Source organism: Ammospiza nelsoni, chromosome 1, assembly GCF_027579445.1.
Source record: "Ammospiza nelsoni isolate bAmmNel1 chromosome 1, bAmmNel1.pri, whole genome shotgun sequence".
Lineage (NCBI taxonomy): Eukaryota > Metazoa > Chordata > Aves > Passeriformes > Passerellidae > Ammospiza > Ammospiza nelsoni.
This window is the reverse complement of record NC_080633.1, coordinates 104,963,993-104,981,618: the sequence shown is the minus strand read 5'-3', so window position 1 is coordinate 104,981,618 and position 17,626 is coordinate 104,963,993. Positions and strand designations below refer to the sequence as shown.

The following is a 17,626-nucleotide window of genomic DNA, read 5'->3' as shown; positions in this document are numbered from 1 at the left end:
ATGGGTGGTACTGAACAAATTTTATTCACTGGAAATCAGCAACAAGAAGGGTTCATACAAAGGATGCAAAAAATCAAATTTAACTGTTAAGTGGATAAACACAAAAGTTAAATATATAAATGTAGTCAAAGATTATTGAAAATATAAGGGGAAAAATCAGTATGCATCAACTTGTAACTTCAAGCTGCACCATCAACTCTAAGCTATTTATTTTACAACATTTATAAATACCATTACCACATCATCTCCTTGTTGTCCACTTTACATATAGTCTAAATACATGTATACAATTTCAGAGTCAGATAACCACCTTAACTCTTTATCACCCTTAGCACTGGAGAAATAATGTCCTCTATTTCTGAGTTGTACATACTGTAATCTCAGTTGTCCTAATATTATTTTATGTAAGTCCAGCATTACTAACATATCTAAATCATAGCTGGAAAAGACAAAGAACATACTTTGAAAAAAGCTGATAAACACTTGGTAATAAATTTTCCCAAGAAACAGGAAACAGCTTGCTTTCTGCTTTATAAAAAACCAAAGAGATAAGACATTATCACTGGCACCTGTGACTGAATTTTTGACCTTCCTGTTAAAACATCAGCCTCCCTTTTCCTTTCTTAGTTTCACTTTGAAACCTGAAGCAATGCCTAAGAACAGTTAAGTTTCTAATTTCTTATCTTTCGTCTTCCTTTTCAGAGCCACACATTTATAACTAAAAAAAAACCACCCAAGAAACAACCAACCAAAACAACATAAACTCAAACAAAACTACTGATACCACCTTACACCCCCACAGGGTTTGAAGACAAAACTTACAAACACTTTTTCACAACTGTAACTTTAGTTGGGAAGCAAACAAATGCATGCCCGTGCAAGGCATTTTATTTCCTGCCCTGGTAACTCACTGAAATGAGTTTATAGAAACTTGACTAACTGACAGAGCCACAAACCTAATGTATTTGGGCCTTCACCATTACAAAGATTTTTTTTGTTTCAGTTCTGCATTTACTTGCTGCTCACAAGAAAACACCCATCTTTTACAAAATCATCTTCTTTTTGCTTTATAACACGCTGTCTGATAATGTACTTCTACTGCTGTTTCTGCTTATACACATTAAAAAAATGTTTAGAAATAAAAAGCCTTGCCAAACTTTCATTATAAAGAATAGAAATAATAAAACCGGAATAAACTTGATGAAAACACCATGGTCTGTTCAGCTATGGCTAAACATTCAACATTCTGATCAAACACGTAATTTTTATTCACCTCTAGACAAAGTAAGATAATTGCTAGAATAGCAATCTGAAACCTAAACACTGGATGAAAGCAGCCATTATTACAGCCGTTACATGTCATTCCTAAATACTTCATACATTTGTAATGACATGTTAAATAAAGAATAAACAATTATTGGGTTATATTTTCTCTCTTCCTGTACTTGACAGTTATTTTTATTTTTGATGGTTTTTACTATGACAAGTTAATTTTTGTTGTCTTAATAACTGCATGCTAAAGACTAAGCAAAAGGTCTTCCTTTACTTAAACTGGAAAAAAAAATCAAACCAAACAAATGCCAAGACTTAAACAGAACAGTGAATATCTAAATGACAATTCAGTGACATAAATATGACACTAATAAAATAAGGCATATTAACTAAGAAAGCCACAGACACACTAAAAAACACTTTAAAATCCAGATTTTGTTTGTTTTGTATTACTGGTCATAGGCATGATAACAGATTCATGTTTTCCTGTTGCACTAACCTTTTTGTCTGGTACCTACTAAATTTGAGTAACTTACAAATCTCCTTTGAAGATCCATACTGAAGGACTTTTTTCAGTTGCTTTTTAGTCTCTTACACCAAAACATTCAATTCCCAGACCTGACCTTGAATTTATTCAGCCAGTAATACATTTAACAACAATGCCATCCAGCGAAACACCTAACTTTCTTGAAAACCAAGTCCTGAAGAATAGGCTTTTCCTGGATTTGAAGCATTTATATGCTTGGGAGCTTTCATTTATAACCTTCATCTTTCCTTCCCTATCTTACCCTACAGAATTCTTCAGCTTATTAGTATGTGCTACCACTTTAGCACAAGCTGCCCTTTACTAAGAATTTATCCACCCCAAAATACAGGATTGATATTTTTTCCTCCTTCCCTCTCTCCACCTTCTTCACTCATGTATAAAGAATTCTCCTTACTAACATGAAGGGACATTAATTTAAATAATTTTCAGCTGCCATGGTAAACTTCAGGTTAATGAGAAGCCAAATTCAGATGTGGTGTGCTACAGGCATTCCACACTGCAGTCTATCTAGAGGCTACCAGACACCAGAAGATCACTCTGCCTCATCAGAGAAATTGCACTGAAACTTTCTCACTCACAACAGATCACTGCAACACTTCTTCACCATAGTAGGCTTAACTGCATTTAATTAAATGCAGTTAATGAAATGCTCATTAAAAAATGGCCCAATTTTAAGGTGAATCCGTGAAGATTTGGAAGATACCTGTTTGGAGTTTAGCTCGCTTGTTGTTTGGTAGGCAGAGCCTATCAAAATTTGTGCAATACTTGCATGGAGGAAATGAACAAGCCACCTTTTAAATGTCCAGTGGTAACAGTGAAAACAGCAACTATCTAAGAGCTTACCTTAGGGGCTGTACACTTTTCTCATCATCTGAGCTTATTTCCATTTCAAAAATGTCTTCAGTCCCAGCAGAAGAGATCTGGTCTTCTTTCCTGCTATCTTGTTTGTATTTCTTTCTTCTTCTTTTTTTCTTTTTCACAGAACCTGGGGTGAATACACTCTCTGTTTCTCCAGAATGTGGAATTTCTGAGTTTGCACATGTCCTCTCATTTTCTCCTGATTTCAAATGACTGTCAGTGTCTTTAAAAAATTGATCTTCAGTGGGTATTGGAGATGTTGCCAAATAAGCAGGAACTTTTTCCTAGGGAAGAAGAAAAAAAGGCTACTTTTTCTGCTTTGTTTTGTGCACACAGGGTAGTTGTCAGCTACAGATTAATCCTTGTACCTATATTTAGACACAAAGATGCCCAATGGTATGAAGATGATATCTAGAAAGGAACCAAGTTCATCACAAGAATGATTACAAAAAGTTTAGAAAAATGCACGCTACTATTCTTACAGTTTTCAGGCACAAACAATTGATTTTGCCAGCAAAACAAGCAACCAGTCAGTGGAATGTTTTTGAAGTTATCTGCCCTGAGCATGCCAGTTCCAGGCTCATTAAATGGGCTAATAAAAAAAAGGGCTAATTAAATCCACTGCTGTTTATTTTGAAACAGATTCATGGGAAGGTACAGGTTGAAAGGGACATCTGGACACCATCTGGTCCAATCTTCTGTCAAAAGCAGGGCCTCAGGTTAGGTTATCCAGGACCTTGTCAAGCTAAAGGTTGAGTATTTCTGGTAAGGGAGTCTATCACTTCTCTAGGCAACCTATTCCTGCTTTTGTACAGAAGGATTTTCCTTATATCTAGCTGATATTTTCCCCATGACCTCTGCCCTATCTTATGGCTAGACAGCTTTGTGAAGAGAGTGTCTCTGTTCTGTAACTACCTTGTAGGCACTGCAAGACTGTGGTTAGATTTCCCTGAATCCTCTCTAGGCTCAATAGAATAAGGTCCAGCAAGTTTTTTTGCTATTTCAATTTCTCCAGCCCCCCACCGGGCTCTTTCCAACTTTCCATGTCTCTCTTGAACTGGCAAGGCCAAAACTGTGTTCAGATTTGATCTAACACACACCAGGATGAGCAGGACAGCCCCACATGCCTTCACCTGATGGCTGTGCTATTGCTGATGCTACCTGGGATGCATTTGCCCTGACTGCAGCCTGGGCACACTGCTGGCCAGGTGGTGCAGAGCTGCATTTCATTCAGTCGGATCCAGCCTGCACTGCTGTGTGTGCCAGCTCACACTCCCAAGCCTTACGTGAGACTGCCTGTGCATCTTGGTTAAAACTTGGTGTGAATCTTATTGGTCCAGTCTCCCAGCCTGCCAAGCTGGCTCTCTGTGGTGGCTTTTTCTGACCTGTCTACCTCTCCTCTCAGTTAGTGTTACCCACAAAATTATAAAGGTGCCTTCAGTCATGTCATACATGTCAGACATTATTTATGCAAAGTATCTTTCAAAAAGAAAAAGTCAACTATAATTTACTCACCCTAAAACCAACATACAAACAACCAGCCCTCAACTAATTACAACACACTGCCCTTTGAAGGAAAAGCTTCAGCTATGGACTGCCTGAGGTTTATTTACATTGTAACAAGACACTGAAAAGACACTGACACCTAGTCTGAAAGAAACACACCGTGTAGGGACAAAGACAAGATGGAACAAAGGCAGAAGAGAATGGAATTTGCATAGTGAAGAGAAAAAGTTATGGAACTCAATTTCATGGTAGAGAATAGAAGTAATTACAAGATGTCTGTTATTTTACTGGACTCTTATGCAGAAGGTTAGTCAGGAACACTGATGAGACACAGCCAGAGCATTGATATTACTTTTGATGTGCTCTAAGTCTTATCTGCTATTTAAAACCAAATTCAAATTTTCATTGAATGATGAGTTACAGAAAAAATTTTGTTCCACTGGTTGTTAAGTAGAGTGACATAGAGAAAGGAGAACAAAATACAGCCTTATGCAACATTGATGACACACAGACTTTGCATTAAGAAAAACCTTGAAATCAAAATGCCAGCATCTAAACTGAAGGTAATATTCTGCACAATTAGTGATAAGTAACCAAGAATAACAAAATACATTAAAAAAAACACACTCAGAAAAAGTTAAAAGAAACTGGCTGGAAAATTGTCCTGATTTACATGGACAGTGGTATTTATGTGGTGAGTGGTATTACTTCTGATTGATTGTCAAGATGTGAAAAATGCAAAGACTGATCCTTTAAAGGAGCTTTCTGAATGCCCTCAAAGGGGCAAAAAAAAAAGAAATCAATGAAAGGTTTGTGATTTATCCCTTAAGCACAGCTTCAAGAGGCAAACAAAGATGTTGATCAGTTGCAGGGGAAAAATGCCTAAAAGCAGTAAAAACAACTCAGTTTTGCTTTGTAGCAAATTTAATCTATATTATCAGCATGAGTTACCAGCTTTCAAGAAAACATTATACATAGTTAAGGCACTCATGTTATAAATAAAAATGTACTATGCAAGTGCAATAGCCTCTTTAAAACACTTTACTGGGGACAAAGGCAGTAGTTACCACCCTTCCTCTCTGAAAGTCATGACACTGATCAGTTCCCATCAATGTCTGACACCACCCAGACCTGTAAAAAAATGCTTTCAGTTTTTATTTTAATCATAGTGTACACTGACACAGAACCCAACCTTCCTTGTGTAGGTGTTACAAAACCCTACCCCCAAGCTCATTTGGGGTATTAATGCCTATTTTTTCCTTCCACTTCAAATTGTATTTAATTGCTTTCAATATGAGAGCTTCCTCTGATCCCCCAAAGTAAACAAGTAGCACCCTCAACTAAAAACAGGATCAATCTCATTTCCTTGAAACACTGATTCCTAATAAACAGGAAATTAACGCTTTATCTTTTACTTCTCTGTGACAAACTTTTTTCCTCTCTCTTCTGACTATTTTTCATTAAACCTTTTGGAACCTTGTATTTAGAACTACTTTCCTTCAGGCTTGCTGAAAGATGCCGAGACTCAAAAGCAATCAAAAGCAATGCTCAGGACTGACCAATACTGTGATTACATATTTCCCATATCCTTAGGAAATCAGAGTAAAAAATGAACCATTATTCCTGTTTTTCAGAGGCTCATTAGCTTCCAGTTGGCAAAAGATTCTTGAAAAATAAATTCTTAAGTCAAAGAAGTTACTGTTACCTGGTGAAATTTTCATAAATAAAATTGTGAAAAACTAGGCTAAAATTTGTAAGACAAATTAAAAATATGCCCCAAAACAGACTACCTTCATTAGTAGAAGCACAAGCTGTAATAACTCAAAGCAAAAATTATTTTAAGACACAGCAATCAGCATAACTGCAGCCAACAAGAATGAATTATCTAAAACAAAGAAAAAGAAAACTTCAGCCCATCTTCCAAATAATGCTCTAATTAATGAAAATAATTAGTTACTTTATTCTTACTGGCAGCAGAATTGTAAAAAGCATCAACAACTTGGCAGCATATGAAAAAGATGTTAAGATTCAGTTACAGAAAATCTAGCTTTCACAGAAGTGAGGATATTGACAACACTGTATGAAGCACTTTTAACCCATTACTGTGTTATTACTACATTGTAGCCATTAAGAAGCACAAAGTCCTTACATTTTCCTCCTCAGTTTCTTGCACAAAGAAAGCTTCTCCATTGTCACCCAATTTCATATGCAGATCAACAGCATCGCCATTAATTTCTATATCAATCTGTGGAAAGAGAATTTATTCTAAGTAATTCATCATGGGGAAAGTGCTGACCTCATGGTCTGCTTAGCTCTGAGAGTAAACTTTGTTTCACTATATAAGGGTGTCCCTTCCTCCTCTTTCTGACACAAGTCATAATGTTCTTTACTTCGTTCACCTGCAAAATACATGATGCTCCTGGCAGAGAGCCTAACAACCACAAGAAAAATAAAAAAAATTAAACTTGATATCAAGACTGAATCTTGTTAATACAATCATTGATATATTCTTTATTTGATGGAAAAATGACAGACTGTTCAGATGTTTAAATCCCAGTCTGAATTGGGGCCTGGTATGAATCTGAATCCTGAACACCAGAAGTTCCACCTGGAGGCCTCCTGGAGGCAGGCTTTGTCTGAAAGTGATAAGAGACTTGCCAATTATTTCTGCAACCAAGTTAGTGTTTCAGATTTTCCTGCTCATGAGTTTATGGGGGTATGACATAGGGCCACAACCCTTCTGCAACCATAGTGTTTTAATCAGAGAATAATGTTTTTATTGTACTAAAAAGGTACTTTTTCACCAAGAAAAGCCAGTATTGGTATTGGTAAATAACCAAACATGCATGGGAACTATATCCAAATCGTTAAGATAATCACTTTTCTTCTTTTCCACAATAACAGACTGATTTTGATGTGAAAATCATATATATTTCACAACTGTTTATTTTTTAAATATTTTCTTGTATTTCCAATTCAGCAACATGAGTTTAAAAAACCTCACCTTTGCTTTATACTGGTTTAGACATACAAACATGTCTCAGTTTAGTACCTATACCTCACACTGGTTTCTGGAGACCTCCGTATTTACCTGAAACTGAAGCATGGATACACATGCTTTGTGTTCCCACACATCTTGGGACTACAAATTGAGCTTGGCCTCATAACATGCCAGAGAAAAATGCATCCATAACGCAGTAACAAACACAGCTGACTATTGAGAGAACTGTGTGAACAGTAACTCCCAGGATGGAGGAAACAAGGAGCAGCAGTCATCTACACAAGCAAAAGCTGAGAATTACACTGACAGTCTAGTACAACAGGGACCAAAAGTAGATGTTTCTACTATTCAACAGCTTTTTAGAGGTATCCATAAGCTAAAAACCTCTCAAATTTGGTTCAGCTACTCAGAAGTGTGTAAAGACATTTAACAACCTCTAATTTCAGACACTCTCGTTGTAAGCATATCTCCCTTGCCTAGATGTCAGAAAAAGTACAGCTATACCACCTCTTTTGTACCCCACTGAAAACTGTAATGTAACCTGTTACAAAATGTTGAGGTAAATATATTCTTTGTCATCAGCAAGCTCATTAAAATAAACACTAACAAGTGGGAAATCACATAGGAAATAAACACAAAGCCGGCTACTCACCTATGTGAGTAGTGTTACTATGATAAACATACAACTTTAATGTATGTAACTCTAACTATTGACCTTTAACAAAAAAATGTCCTGACCTAATTGCTCATTCAGTTTCATTTTATTCACTTTTTACAACCAAAATATAAAGATAGGGGTAGCTTCCTGCAATAACCATTTACTCCTTAAAAAAGCAGAATATAATCGTGAGGGTTTATGTCCTATTTAAATCAGCTCATCTTTTGGTAGCAAACCCACATGCCGTACACAGTACTCCTTACTGACAGTAAAGTCCCCCTAAAACAGCTCCATTTTCCAGCCAACCCAACCCAACTCACTCTCTTGGCATGATTAACAAAGCCTGTGGGAAGGGGATGGAAGGACAACCTGCTTGGGTAGCACCATCTCAGAACGGCTGGATGGGAAATTGTACCAGGTTCTCGTTCAAACATGCCCACACAGGAACAAAGCTTCAGTCTCAGTTTTCACTTGCCTGTGGATTTTAATAACTGCATTTTTTATTGCAAATCAGCCTAGAGCACAGCTACAAGCAATATTTATAACAAGCAATATTTTAACATCTGCTCTGTTAGTCCTTCAGACATTCCAAAAAGAGTTGCTTACATCAGGGATCACTTAAATAACATTAAGCATTTCTTTCCCAGCATACTCGGATAAGTAAACAAATAGCCCCATGTAAACATTTTAAAACTGTGAAGTCTATATATTGGTATTTGTCTTTTTGTATAGGTCCAGAGCTGTCACAGTTTTTCTTTCACAGCATTTTTGCGGAGTCCTTAGATAACCACAAGAAGTTCTGTTTTGCATTCTAAAACCACCACCCTGTACAGCATTTATGAGCAACTGTTCTAGACTAAACCGGCCTGCTAACTGGGAATGTGGGGAGCTGGGGAAGGAAGGAAGAGGGGTAAAAAAAGGAATGAACTGGTCCTCAAAACTTTGTTTTGGCCCACTTCCTGAACTCACCACTTTCTCTTTAGAGCGCAGTACACCAAGCTTCCCAAAGCGGACGTGGAAAGGGGAACACTGGAATGTCCCATCCTGCTGCCGGACCACGATGACATCGATGCAGCCCGACAGGGTTGCCTGATTAATGCCTTTGTACAGCTCCTTCACAGTAACCAGGACTTGTCCTGCAAGCTGCCCCACGTAGTTCATAGTCTGAGACTAAGGGAGAGAAAGACAAAAAAAAGTAAATTTAAAGCACAGTAGGTATTTTAATTTTTAAAAAACCATTTCTATAGATGAGCAATTTATCAATTTATATATATGTCATTTATCAATTACTCTACTGTAACAAGCTTTACACAAATGCTTTCAAGAATCAACAGAACTTTGAGGCAATCCTTAATCCTATTACTAAAAGTATCCAGAGTTATAAAACTTACTCCTAATGCTTTATCAACTTGAATCTATCACTAATTAAGTACTTCAAATAAAATTCTGAAGGACGTCATTTTTAGATCTCAAAGCCTAGATTTAAGTGATGCTTAATAACTCAGATAAGCTAAAAAGAAAATTTCATTCTCCAGAGGACTGCCTGTTTAATACAACCAATCCTATATGGAAAATGAAGATAATTGTACATAAGGTTTCAAAAAGAAAAAATCTTTACAAGTCAGGAAAAGGTATGTAGAACATACTGCATGTAACTCTTCCTTTACAGCTCTGTATTTCAGAAACAGCTGAGTCATCTTAGAAAAATTATCAAAGTATGTAATGGGAGAAAAGAGATACATACATCAATAAGATTATGCTACTGTAAACAGGATAAAGAGCACAGAATCACTTACTGAAAATTTTGTCTAATCCATTAAAAATACTTAAGTAAATGAATGAATTCTGAATGACTGCAAGTCTTTCAGACTAAGAACACAATTTGAACTAATAAGAAATGAAAGTCCAAAGATTTCTCAGAACATCTGAGCTTGAACAGGAAGAGGATGAAAAACTGTGAAAATGTTCTGATAGAAACCTAAGTACAACTCTTCCTCATTCTACCTACCATCTTCTGCCTCCCACCCAAAAGTCTGCTACAAGCTCATTTAAACAACATCCAAGCAACTGCAGCCTCTGAAGTTAAAGATATTTAGAAGAACAAAGAACCACTGTCAACAAGCAAAACCCATAACACTGAACACATAAAAGAGCCTAAATTATATATATTTTTTAAAAAAACTATTTTGGGATATTATTTCTAGAAAAAATCTACAATGATTTTTTTTCTTGTTTGCATTTCTATTTTTATTAGTCATTGAACAAGGTTTAGGATTCTTCTTAATACCTCTAAACAAAACTATACTGCATTACAACAGTTCTTCCTACTGATACTGCTTAATTGTCTATATAATCAGTTATTCTTTTTTGAGCCTCCAAAGTCTTCCTTACAGTAACACAGGGTATCTTACACTCACCCAAAAGTGGCCATTTTTGTGGCATCTCTATACTGATAGAATTTAAACAGGCAAGAAATCTAAAACTACTTTCACACAGCAGCTATGGAAACATTTTTCTCCATCTCAGGCTTCTCATACATTACTGAATCATACTAATGTTTTTTAAAAATAATTCCTTCCTCTTCACAAGACTTACAAAGGAAGGTGGATGGTTTTCAATACAGATTTAACAGTGTCTTGAAATTATAATGGAATTACTATGCTAGGCTACGTGCTAGTGAACTTTTTCCCTGCAGCCTGCTGATGAAGACAAAAAGAACAGACTGTCATTGAGTGAGTAATGAGATTAGGAGGATGGACTCTCTATCAACATTAGTCATTAATTCAGTTTCATCTGCAAGTAGCTTCAGGTACAACTATAAAACTGATTGCTTGATAGTGAAGTAATAGCTCACTCCTGCTAAAGAGGGAAGGTCTCACTTCAACCTTTCCTCATCTGACCCTCTTAATGAGCTGATTTTAGCTCCCTGACACAGCTGGGAAAAGTCTACCATTTTTGTTGTTTGTTTCAGCAGGTTGTTAGTAAGTTAGGTCAGCTCATTAAGCAGAACATGACAAACACCTGAGTCATGAGGCCCTGAGCAGCACCAGAGAGCTTAAGGGAGGGAAAAAAAGAGGCAGGGAACTGAACATCTTTTTGATAAGTGAGATACTTGCTGCTCTCATGGAACTATAACTCAACACAGAGATGTTACAGTATCTCTGCTTTCCTGTAGAAGCAATTAGTCTTCACCTAATACGACAGCCATGTTTGAACTTAATCTCATGAAAAAAGAAAATCTTTAATGCATAATCATTATCATTCATGGGTCTAACTTAGCCACTTCCAAAAGCTGTCTACAGTATCAGCTTCGGAATTTCATGTCACCAAGGAGACTGCATTTGTAAAAATAAATGTTTGACACAATCAGGAATAAAACTCTTCAACAGGATCTCCATTCTGTGTATTTCATTTCAGCGAACAGGACTTGAGAAGTGGGCATTAGCAAGATATTCTCTAAGACTTAAGCAGTGACTTCTTACAAGATCAAAATTTCACACCTTCTGCTAGGAACTGAGTTCAGATGATAAATAACCTAGTTTTTCTCACATACATGCTAACTTGACCATAGAAATTCGCCACACAGCCCACACAAGTCCAAAGCATTCACCCATTCTACACATATTCTTGTCTTTCTGTAGCAAAAGTATCCTGTAGCAATGTTCTCTCTTCTACAGGTATCGGTTTCATTTCTGTTGCTCATAGCACAGCCACTTTTATGAACATACATACACTGAATAACCTCGTACATTTGAAAGTTCATAACCAGTTCACTCTTACATCTGGAAAAGTCATGAACTTTTGTACCTAGTAAGTATTAAAAACATTGCTTATAAGGAAAGTAGCTTTTTATGATCCAAGTCTCAATGTAAATGTTGTTTTGTATGTTGCAAGTAAACCGAAGAAGATAAAGGTAATAAACTAATGCACACTATTGCTTACCAGGCTGCAATTCAGCTTTTAATATAATGATTCACTTTGCAAGATAAACCTGTTATATAAGGCTGTTCAAACTGTAGCAAGAAAATGATCAAATAGAAATGAAGTGTCACTACATACCTGAGAAACAAACCATTTTATCTTATATGTCAATAGAAGCCCAGCTGGGAGATTTTAACATTTGCGGGGCTAGGAATGGGTTTTAGCTTTGCTTGGGTTTGTTTGTTTTCCTTAAATGTTATTGTATATTGCTGGAAAACTTGTGCTGAACAAGTACAGAATCAGACTACAGAAAGAAAGGAATGGTGTAAAATGTTATTGTGCTAGTTTTTGCAAATGCAATAGAAATATCCTGATCACAGCATAACCAGTAAGACAAAATATTTCCTCGATAATACTCTTTGTTTCATGTTTAGTAACCATTTCTTAAATATCACTGCCTTGAAGGCTGAGAGCAGTATGCCTTCCTAACCTCCTATAAAAACCTAAAAAGCATGCTGATTGCTAGTTCAGAAATTCAGGACAAAAGCCTGATGGAAAAGACAGGCAGTAATAAGAAAGGCAAGGCAGTAATACTTCACAATGCTGTTTGGTTTGCAATTTTTATTTCTTTCGATATCCAGAATCTATACATTGCCTGATGCAGTGAAATTCCAGAACTCTGCATAAAAACTGAGGTTAATGCAGCTCACTACTACTTACTCTTCTCAGACAGCAAATTAAAAGGCTATGAATACCTGAGGTATATCAAAGTAGAAATATTCTTTGTGACTTTTGAGGCTTGAGAGAGACTGATTTTTGAATATTTATGCAATGCTACCTAGTTTACAAAAATTCTTACAGCTGAATATATTAATACCACTAAGGTAAGTGCAACTGTAATTGGAATGGGGGAAAGAATCTCTATGCCATATCATGAAAATAATTTTTTTTCTGGCAATAAGCCATTGCACTGGCAAAAGCAGAAACTGAAACTGCTTTGGATTTTTAACTTTCTTTTGCTGAGAGAGCATAAAAGTAAATACAAATAAAAAATATCTAATTCAGCAGTTCAATAACTAAAATGCCTCCACTTATAAAATACTCAAATCAGTGCAACTAAAATTAACACTGAATATGCTGTTTGACTTCCTCATGTTATAGCAGTGGCTCTCAAAAATAATAATTAAACAGTACTCCACCTCAGAGTATCTGATATGCTTTACATGACAAACAAGACAAAGTTTCAAAACTCATTGCCATGAAATGCTTACATTAGCATAACCTGAGCAGGAGGTTTTGTGGATAGGAATTATATCTCTGTACCATTAACAAAGATGTTATTTTAGCTGCCACTAGACCAACATGTTTAATTTTTTTTTGTGTTATTCAGTAATATCCATATAGAGGTGCAAGATATAATCAAAAGTCTGTGCACAATAGGTGTTTTCTATGCATATGGAGAACCATTTTACTAATGGTAAACTGCATGTTTTGAGTTCTTAAAGCCATCACCTTTAAGTGATGGCTTTAAGTGCACCCATATGAATGTGCCTACTACAAGTGCCTAGCTCAACAGGAGAAAAAAAGAGTGCAAGTTACTCAAAGGCTAAGTTTCAGATTGCTCTAGAGAGCTACAACTTTAAAGGGCATGAATTTTAACTATCACTCAAAAAAAAGTTACTTAGAAGCAGCTCTTAGCTTCCAGTAGCATAGATATTCATACACTCCATTTACTTTGAGATACATTTAGAGGATTCAAATATGTCTATTGCCACGTGATTTAAACAGCAAATAAGTTGTATTTCTTTCAAGAGATTAGGCAGAATAAAATAAAAACATGTAGAGCAGTGGTTTACCTCAATTTATCTCACTTTGCCTATATTTGCATACATATAAATTTATGAGGCAGAAGCTTTCCTTAAGCAAGAAAATCTTCAGCAAGTGTTTTACTAGTTTCTATTTTGTACTCTGAAAAAACTGGGGGGGAAATGACCCTGTCAAACAAGACCACTGTAGCATCAGCTCTACTCAACAAAAACATCTTTGTTCCCAAGTAAAGATTTTAATTGGGGGTTTAGGATTGCTCCTAGTACTGCACAGACCAGTTATGGAACAAAATCAGGAAACAAAGTAAGTCTGTTGAATGCCTAATTAAAGTCTTCCACATACTATTAAATATAGGCAGTCAATTTTTATATATTTTAACTGTGTTATAGGAAATTATATACCCATATTTAGCAATAAATCTGTCGAACTCACCAAGATTCCAGAAGGAACCTTTTCATGGGCAGCAACATCACTTCTATTTGAGTCATCTTCAAGAACATCCTTTTCTGAGTTATGCATCTCAGAAAACAGAACACTAACTTTCCACAATACAGATAAATGAAAAAATTACATCCATAAGAAAATGTTGTAGCAGCATTTCTTCTCTTCTCATAGAAGCAGAAGAACTAGGTAAACCTTCTGGTCTCTTAGAGGAAACTGCTTGGTATACATTCCCACGCAGAATTACGAGTAAAAAGGAAGTGAGCTTTAAGAAAGCTCACCCAGAAACTCCCTTACCAATAGGCTTTGCTTGAAATGTCCCAGCCCCCTTGCACCCTCCGAGATAAGTGACAACACGGGCTGACTTTGCCATATGTTTGCACTGATAGGTGATGATCTTGGTTCGCATCACGTCACGTGACTACAGCTGAAGCTCCCATGAAAACAGGGATTTGGTTAATGATTCTTAAGCAAAGTCTACATTAGCTCACCAGGAGACTTTTCACCCACTGTTGCAACTGCAGCGCTGGCAGCAGCACTCCAAGTCCCGGTTCAGCTAAGTCGAGACTGCCTGCTGACACTCCATGTGCTGCTCCCTCTGCCCATGGCGTCACCGGGGCAGCCAGGCACGTTTGGTACAGCCAATTTCACAACATTCAGGGTCTGCTATTCACGAACTTTTCTCCCTCCTTCTTGAAATTGAGATTACATAATAATAGCAAAGAGACAACTGACGTGATGTCAAGATTATAATAAACCATATAAAACCAATGCACACCAACATGAGCATTTGTTTTCCTGTGGAAATTTTCCTGCTTTCTTCAAACAGAATTGTAAAGCAGCACAATGTGAGTGTGTGGACAAAACATACAAGCTTTTTAAATAACTAGCTCCATGACTCAGAACAAGAATTGATCTTTCATCTGAGGAATTCTGAAATTTATCTAAATAAAATAATGGACAGGTGAAATAACTTGAGGAAGAGAAGTAGTAAAGAACTAATTCTGTCCCAGAATGTGAGAGACATTCTCTGAGGACCATCAATATTCCTTCAACATCAACAAGTTCTCACCACCCTAAACCCATGCACCTCCTTCCCACCCTCACTGCATTACTGCGTGTGTCTGCTCAGAAGACTCTGGAGGATTGCTTGCTGAATTACAAGCTTAAAAAAATTATCCAGGACTACTATTCTTGATATTTATCCTACTACTATTCCTCCTCTCAGTTTTGTAAATTCATGTAAAAGACTTTGATGCAAGGAGAGTAAACCACATTATAGGATGCAGCCAAATAACTTGTAGGTTTCCAAAATGATTAATGAACTACACTCAAGTCCAAAACTGCATCAGTGTCAACAACAAATCCTAAATTGAGTGTTGGGATTCGTATGTCTGCAGTAGGGTTGTAATAAACTGCTACCATCTCTGAGCCCTTTTCTATACATTGAATAAGTTCATATTTCATCTGGCTTTTACAGGAAAAACTAATGGGTTTTTAGCAAACATGACAAGTATTTTCTTAGAATATTGAGAATTACTAGACACACTCAATTTCTCTTTCCTTTTCATCATTCCTTTATCCTGCAGGTTCCATTAAAATATAGACTAAAACATACAGTTATGAGCAAAATGGAAGCAAAATTCATAAGCCAGTGCTTCTTTTCCAACACTACTGACCTCATATTGGGATTTTTTTCTGTGATATCTCTACTATTTCAATATTGTTCAGTATTTCAGATGGACATTATTTTCTTCAAAATTTATAAGAGTGTTTTAGACAAGAGCTTTTCTGGAATACAGATAAAATTGTGTCACTGCAGTAAGGTAAGATTTAAGTAGATAATAAGCTTTGAACACTTTGTTAGCCCTCTTGTCTTTTATTTCTCAATATTAGTAAGGTATGTAAAACATAATTCCTGCTGAGTAAGTTTCAGCACTAGTTTATGTACTTACAAACAAAACAGGAAAATTAGCTTTTATTTTGAAAAGCAAATACCTCAAATTTGGAAGTGTTAGAAGCAATGTTTTCCATGCAGCCTTAATGAAGCTCCCTGGTGTAGGTAGGTTTTCCTGTGGGGTAGTCTCAAAGTTTTCTCACTCGATTCACACAAGTTAATAATGCTGACCAAGATCATTCACCATCCTATGTTCTGTCTTTGACCTGCGCTTTGTGAGTCTACACATTTTATCTTGCTGCTCATTAGGCAAAATCCCTGATGGGAAATATTTTTAAAACATAGTTTTCTGCAGCAATTGTCATATTATATTCAATTGCATTTCATGTAGTCTTATAGCATCTCAGAGATGCAGTATTTTTTTCACCTATGCAATGAAAAATTCAGTACCAATTAGGAATTAAACATGCAGAGGAGTTTAGCACATTTAGAACTTGATTTTTCAGATTTTCCCTCTTTATTTTACCTCTTTGCACATTGCCTCAGTAAGCTGTGTTTGCAGTTGCAAATCAGATTTCTTTTTAATGACCATCTGGAATACGTAAAGTCTGACTGCCTGTGAAAATGACATTTAAGCAATTATTGGCCTGTACTGTATAGGAACTGTAGAACAAACACCACCAGCAAACAGCTACAGGACATTCCCCCAACTCTCAGCAGTGCATACCATTCTGAGTTCTGGATGGAAGGAAGCACAAATCCTACAGACACAGCCTGTATCAGCACTCTATCCCAATTCACTCAGAGATCAGAATAAGTATGCCAAGGCAAATGAATGGAGCAAATCCTTCACTAATTAACATACTCTAATAGATACAGCAAGTATGGGACCTTTGTTCATGTTTCAATGGTCTCCTTCACCCCACCTTGTCACACATAATTTTACCTGCTATTAACCAAGAGCAAAACACCACAGTTCTCAAAGTAAGGATGGGGTGTGATAATTTTTAGTCTCACACCCCATCCTGACACTGGAAAAGGTTCTTTCTCCACAAGGCTTGACTCCAGTTCCAGAATTCCAACACTTGTCTATTTTCACACACTTTTACACTTTGCTTATTAGGCGCAGAAAAACAGTGGAGGAGTTGCCATTTCTCCTACACAGATTACAAAAATCAGACTGGGGCTGAAAACACCTTTCTGTGCCCAAGGACTTGGTGCCAGCCCTGGTCTGAAGCATCTGCTTACTGAGGCTGGAAATAAAGATCTGCTCATCCCACATTGTGCTGAAACACATTCAGCACATCTCTGACACTTTTAGATGCAAAAGTCTATCCATTCTCCATATGAACCTAATTCAAAGGTTATTAACTTTGCTAAAATAAAATAAACTTTGACATGACTAACAGAAAACATACCAAATGAAGATTATCTGCTTGAGATGCCTCAAGGGACACATGAATGTTTCTAAAAGAAAGCAGCTGGAGTTTTTCCTATAGCAGAGTGGAAAAATAACATCAAGTGTCACTTCTTATTAAAAAAATAATACACTTGCTAAGATTTTCTATACAAAAGCTAAAGGTACTTAAAATATAACATGGAATTACATATTTATTTTTAGCAAGTTACATGAAACTAAAAAAGAAATTCTGTTCAACAATGTTGAAAAATATTACTAGGCAGTACTACCTGCTTTTA

At 36.4% G+C, this 17,626-nt stretch overlaps 1 protein-coding gene across 4 annotated transcripts in view; it reads right to left on the bottom strand.

The window, feature by feature from the left end:
* LPIN2 (lipin 2) overlaps window positions 1-17,626 on the bottom strand; it is a 43,826-nt gene that overhangs the window by 20,803 nt on the left and 5,397 nt on the right. Inside the window, exons 1-4 of one of the 4 annotated variants that reach the window (XM_059485839.1) lie at window positions 14,023-14,309; window positions 8,812-9,012; window positions 6,333-6,428; window positions 2,663-2,961 (exon numbers count right to left, since the gene is read on the bottom strand). In XM_059485839.1, coding sequence (XP_059341822.1) covers window positions 2,663-2,961; window positions 6,333-6,428; window positions 8,812-9,012; window positions 14,023-14,109 — 683 coding nt within the window. In that variant the 5' untranslated portion in view covers window positions 14,110-14,309. Of the gene's footprint in view, window positions 1-2,662; window positions 2,962-6,332; window positions 6,429-8,811; window positions 9,013-14,022; window positions 14,315-17,626 lie in introns of those variants that run through there. The other 3 variants (XM_059485863.1, XM_059485847.1, XM_059485856.1) reach the window with 3 other exon arrangements.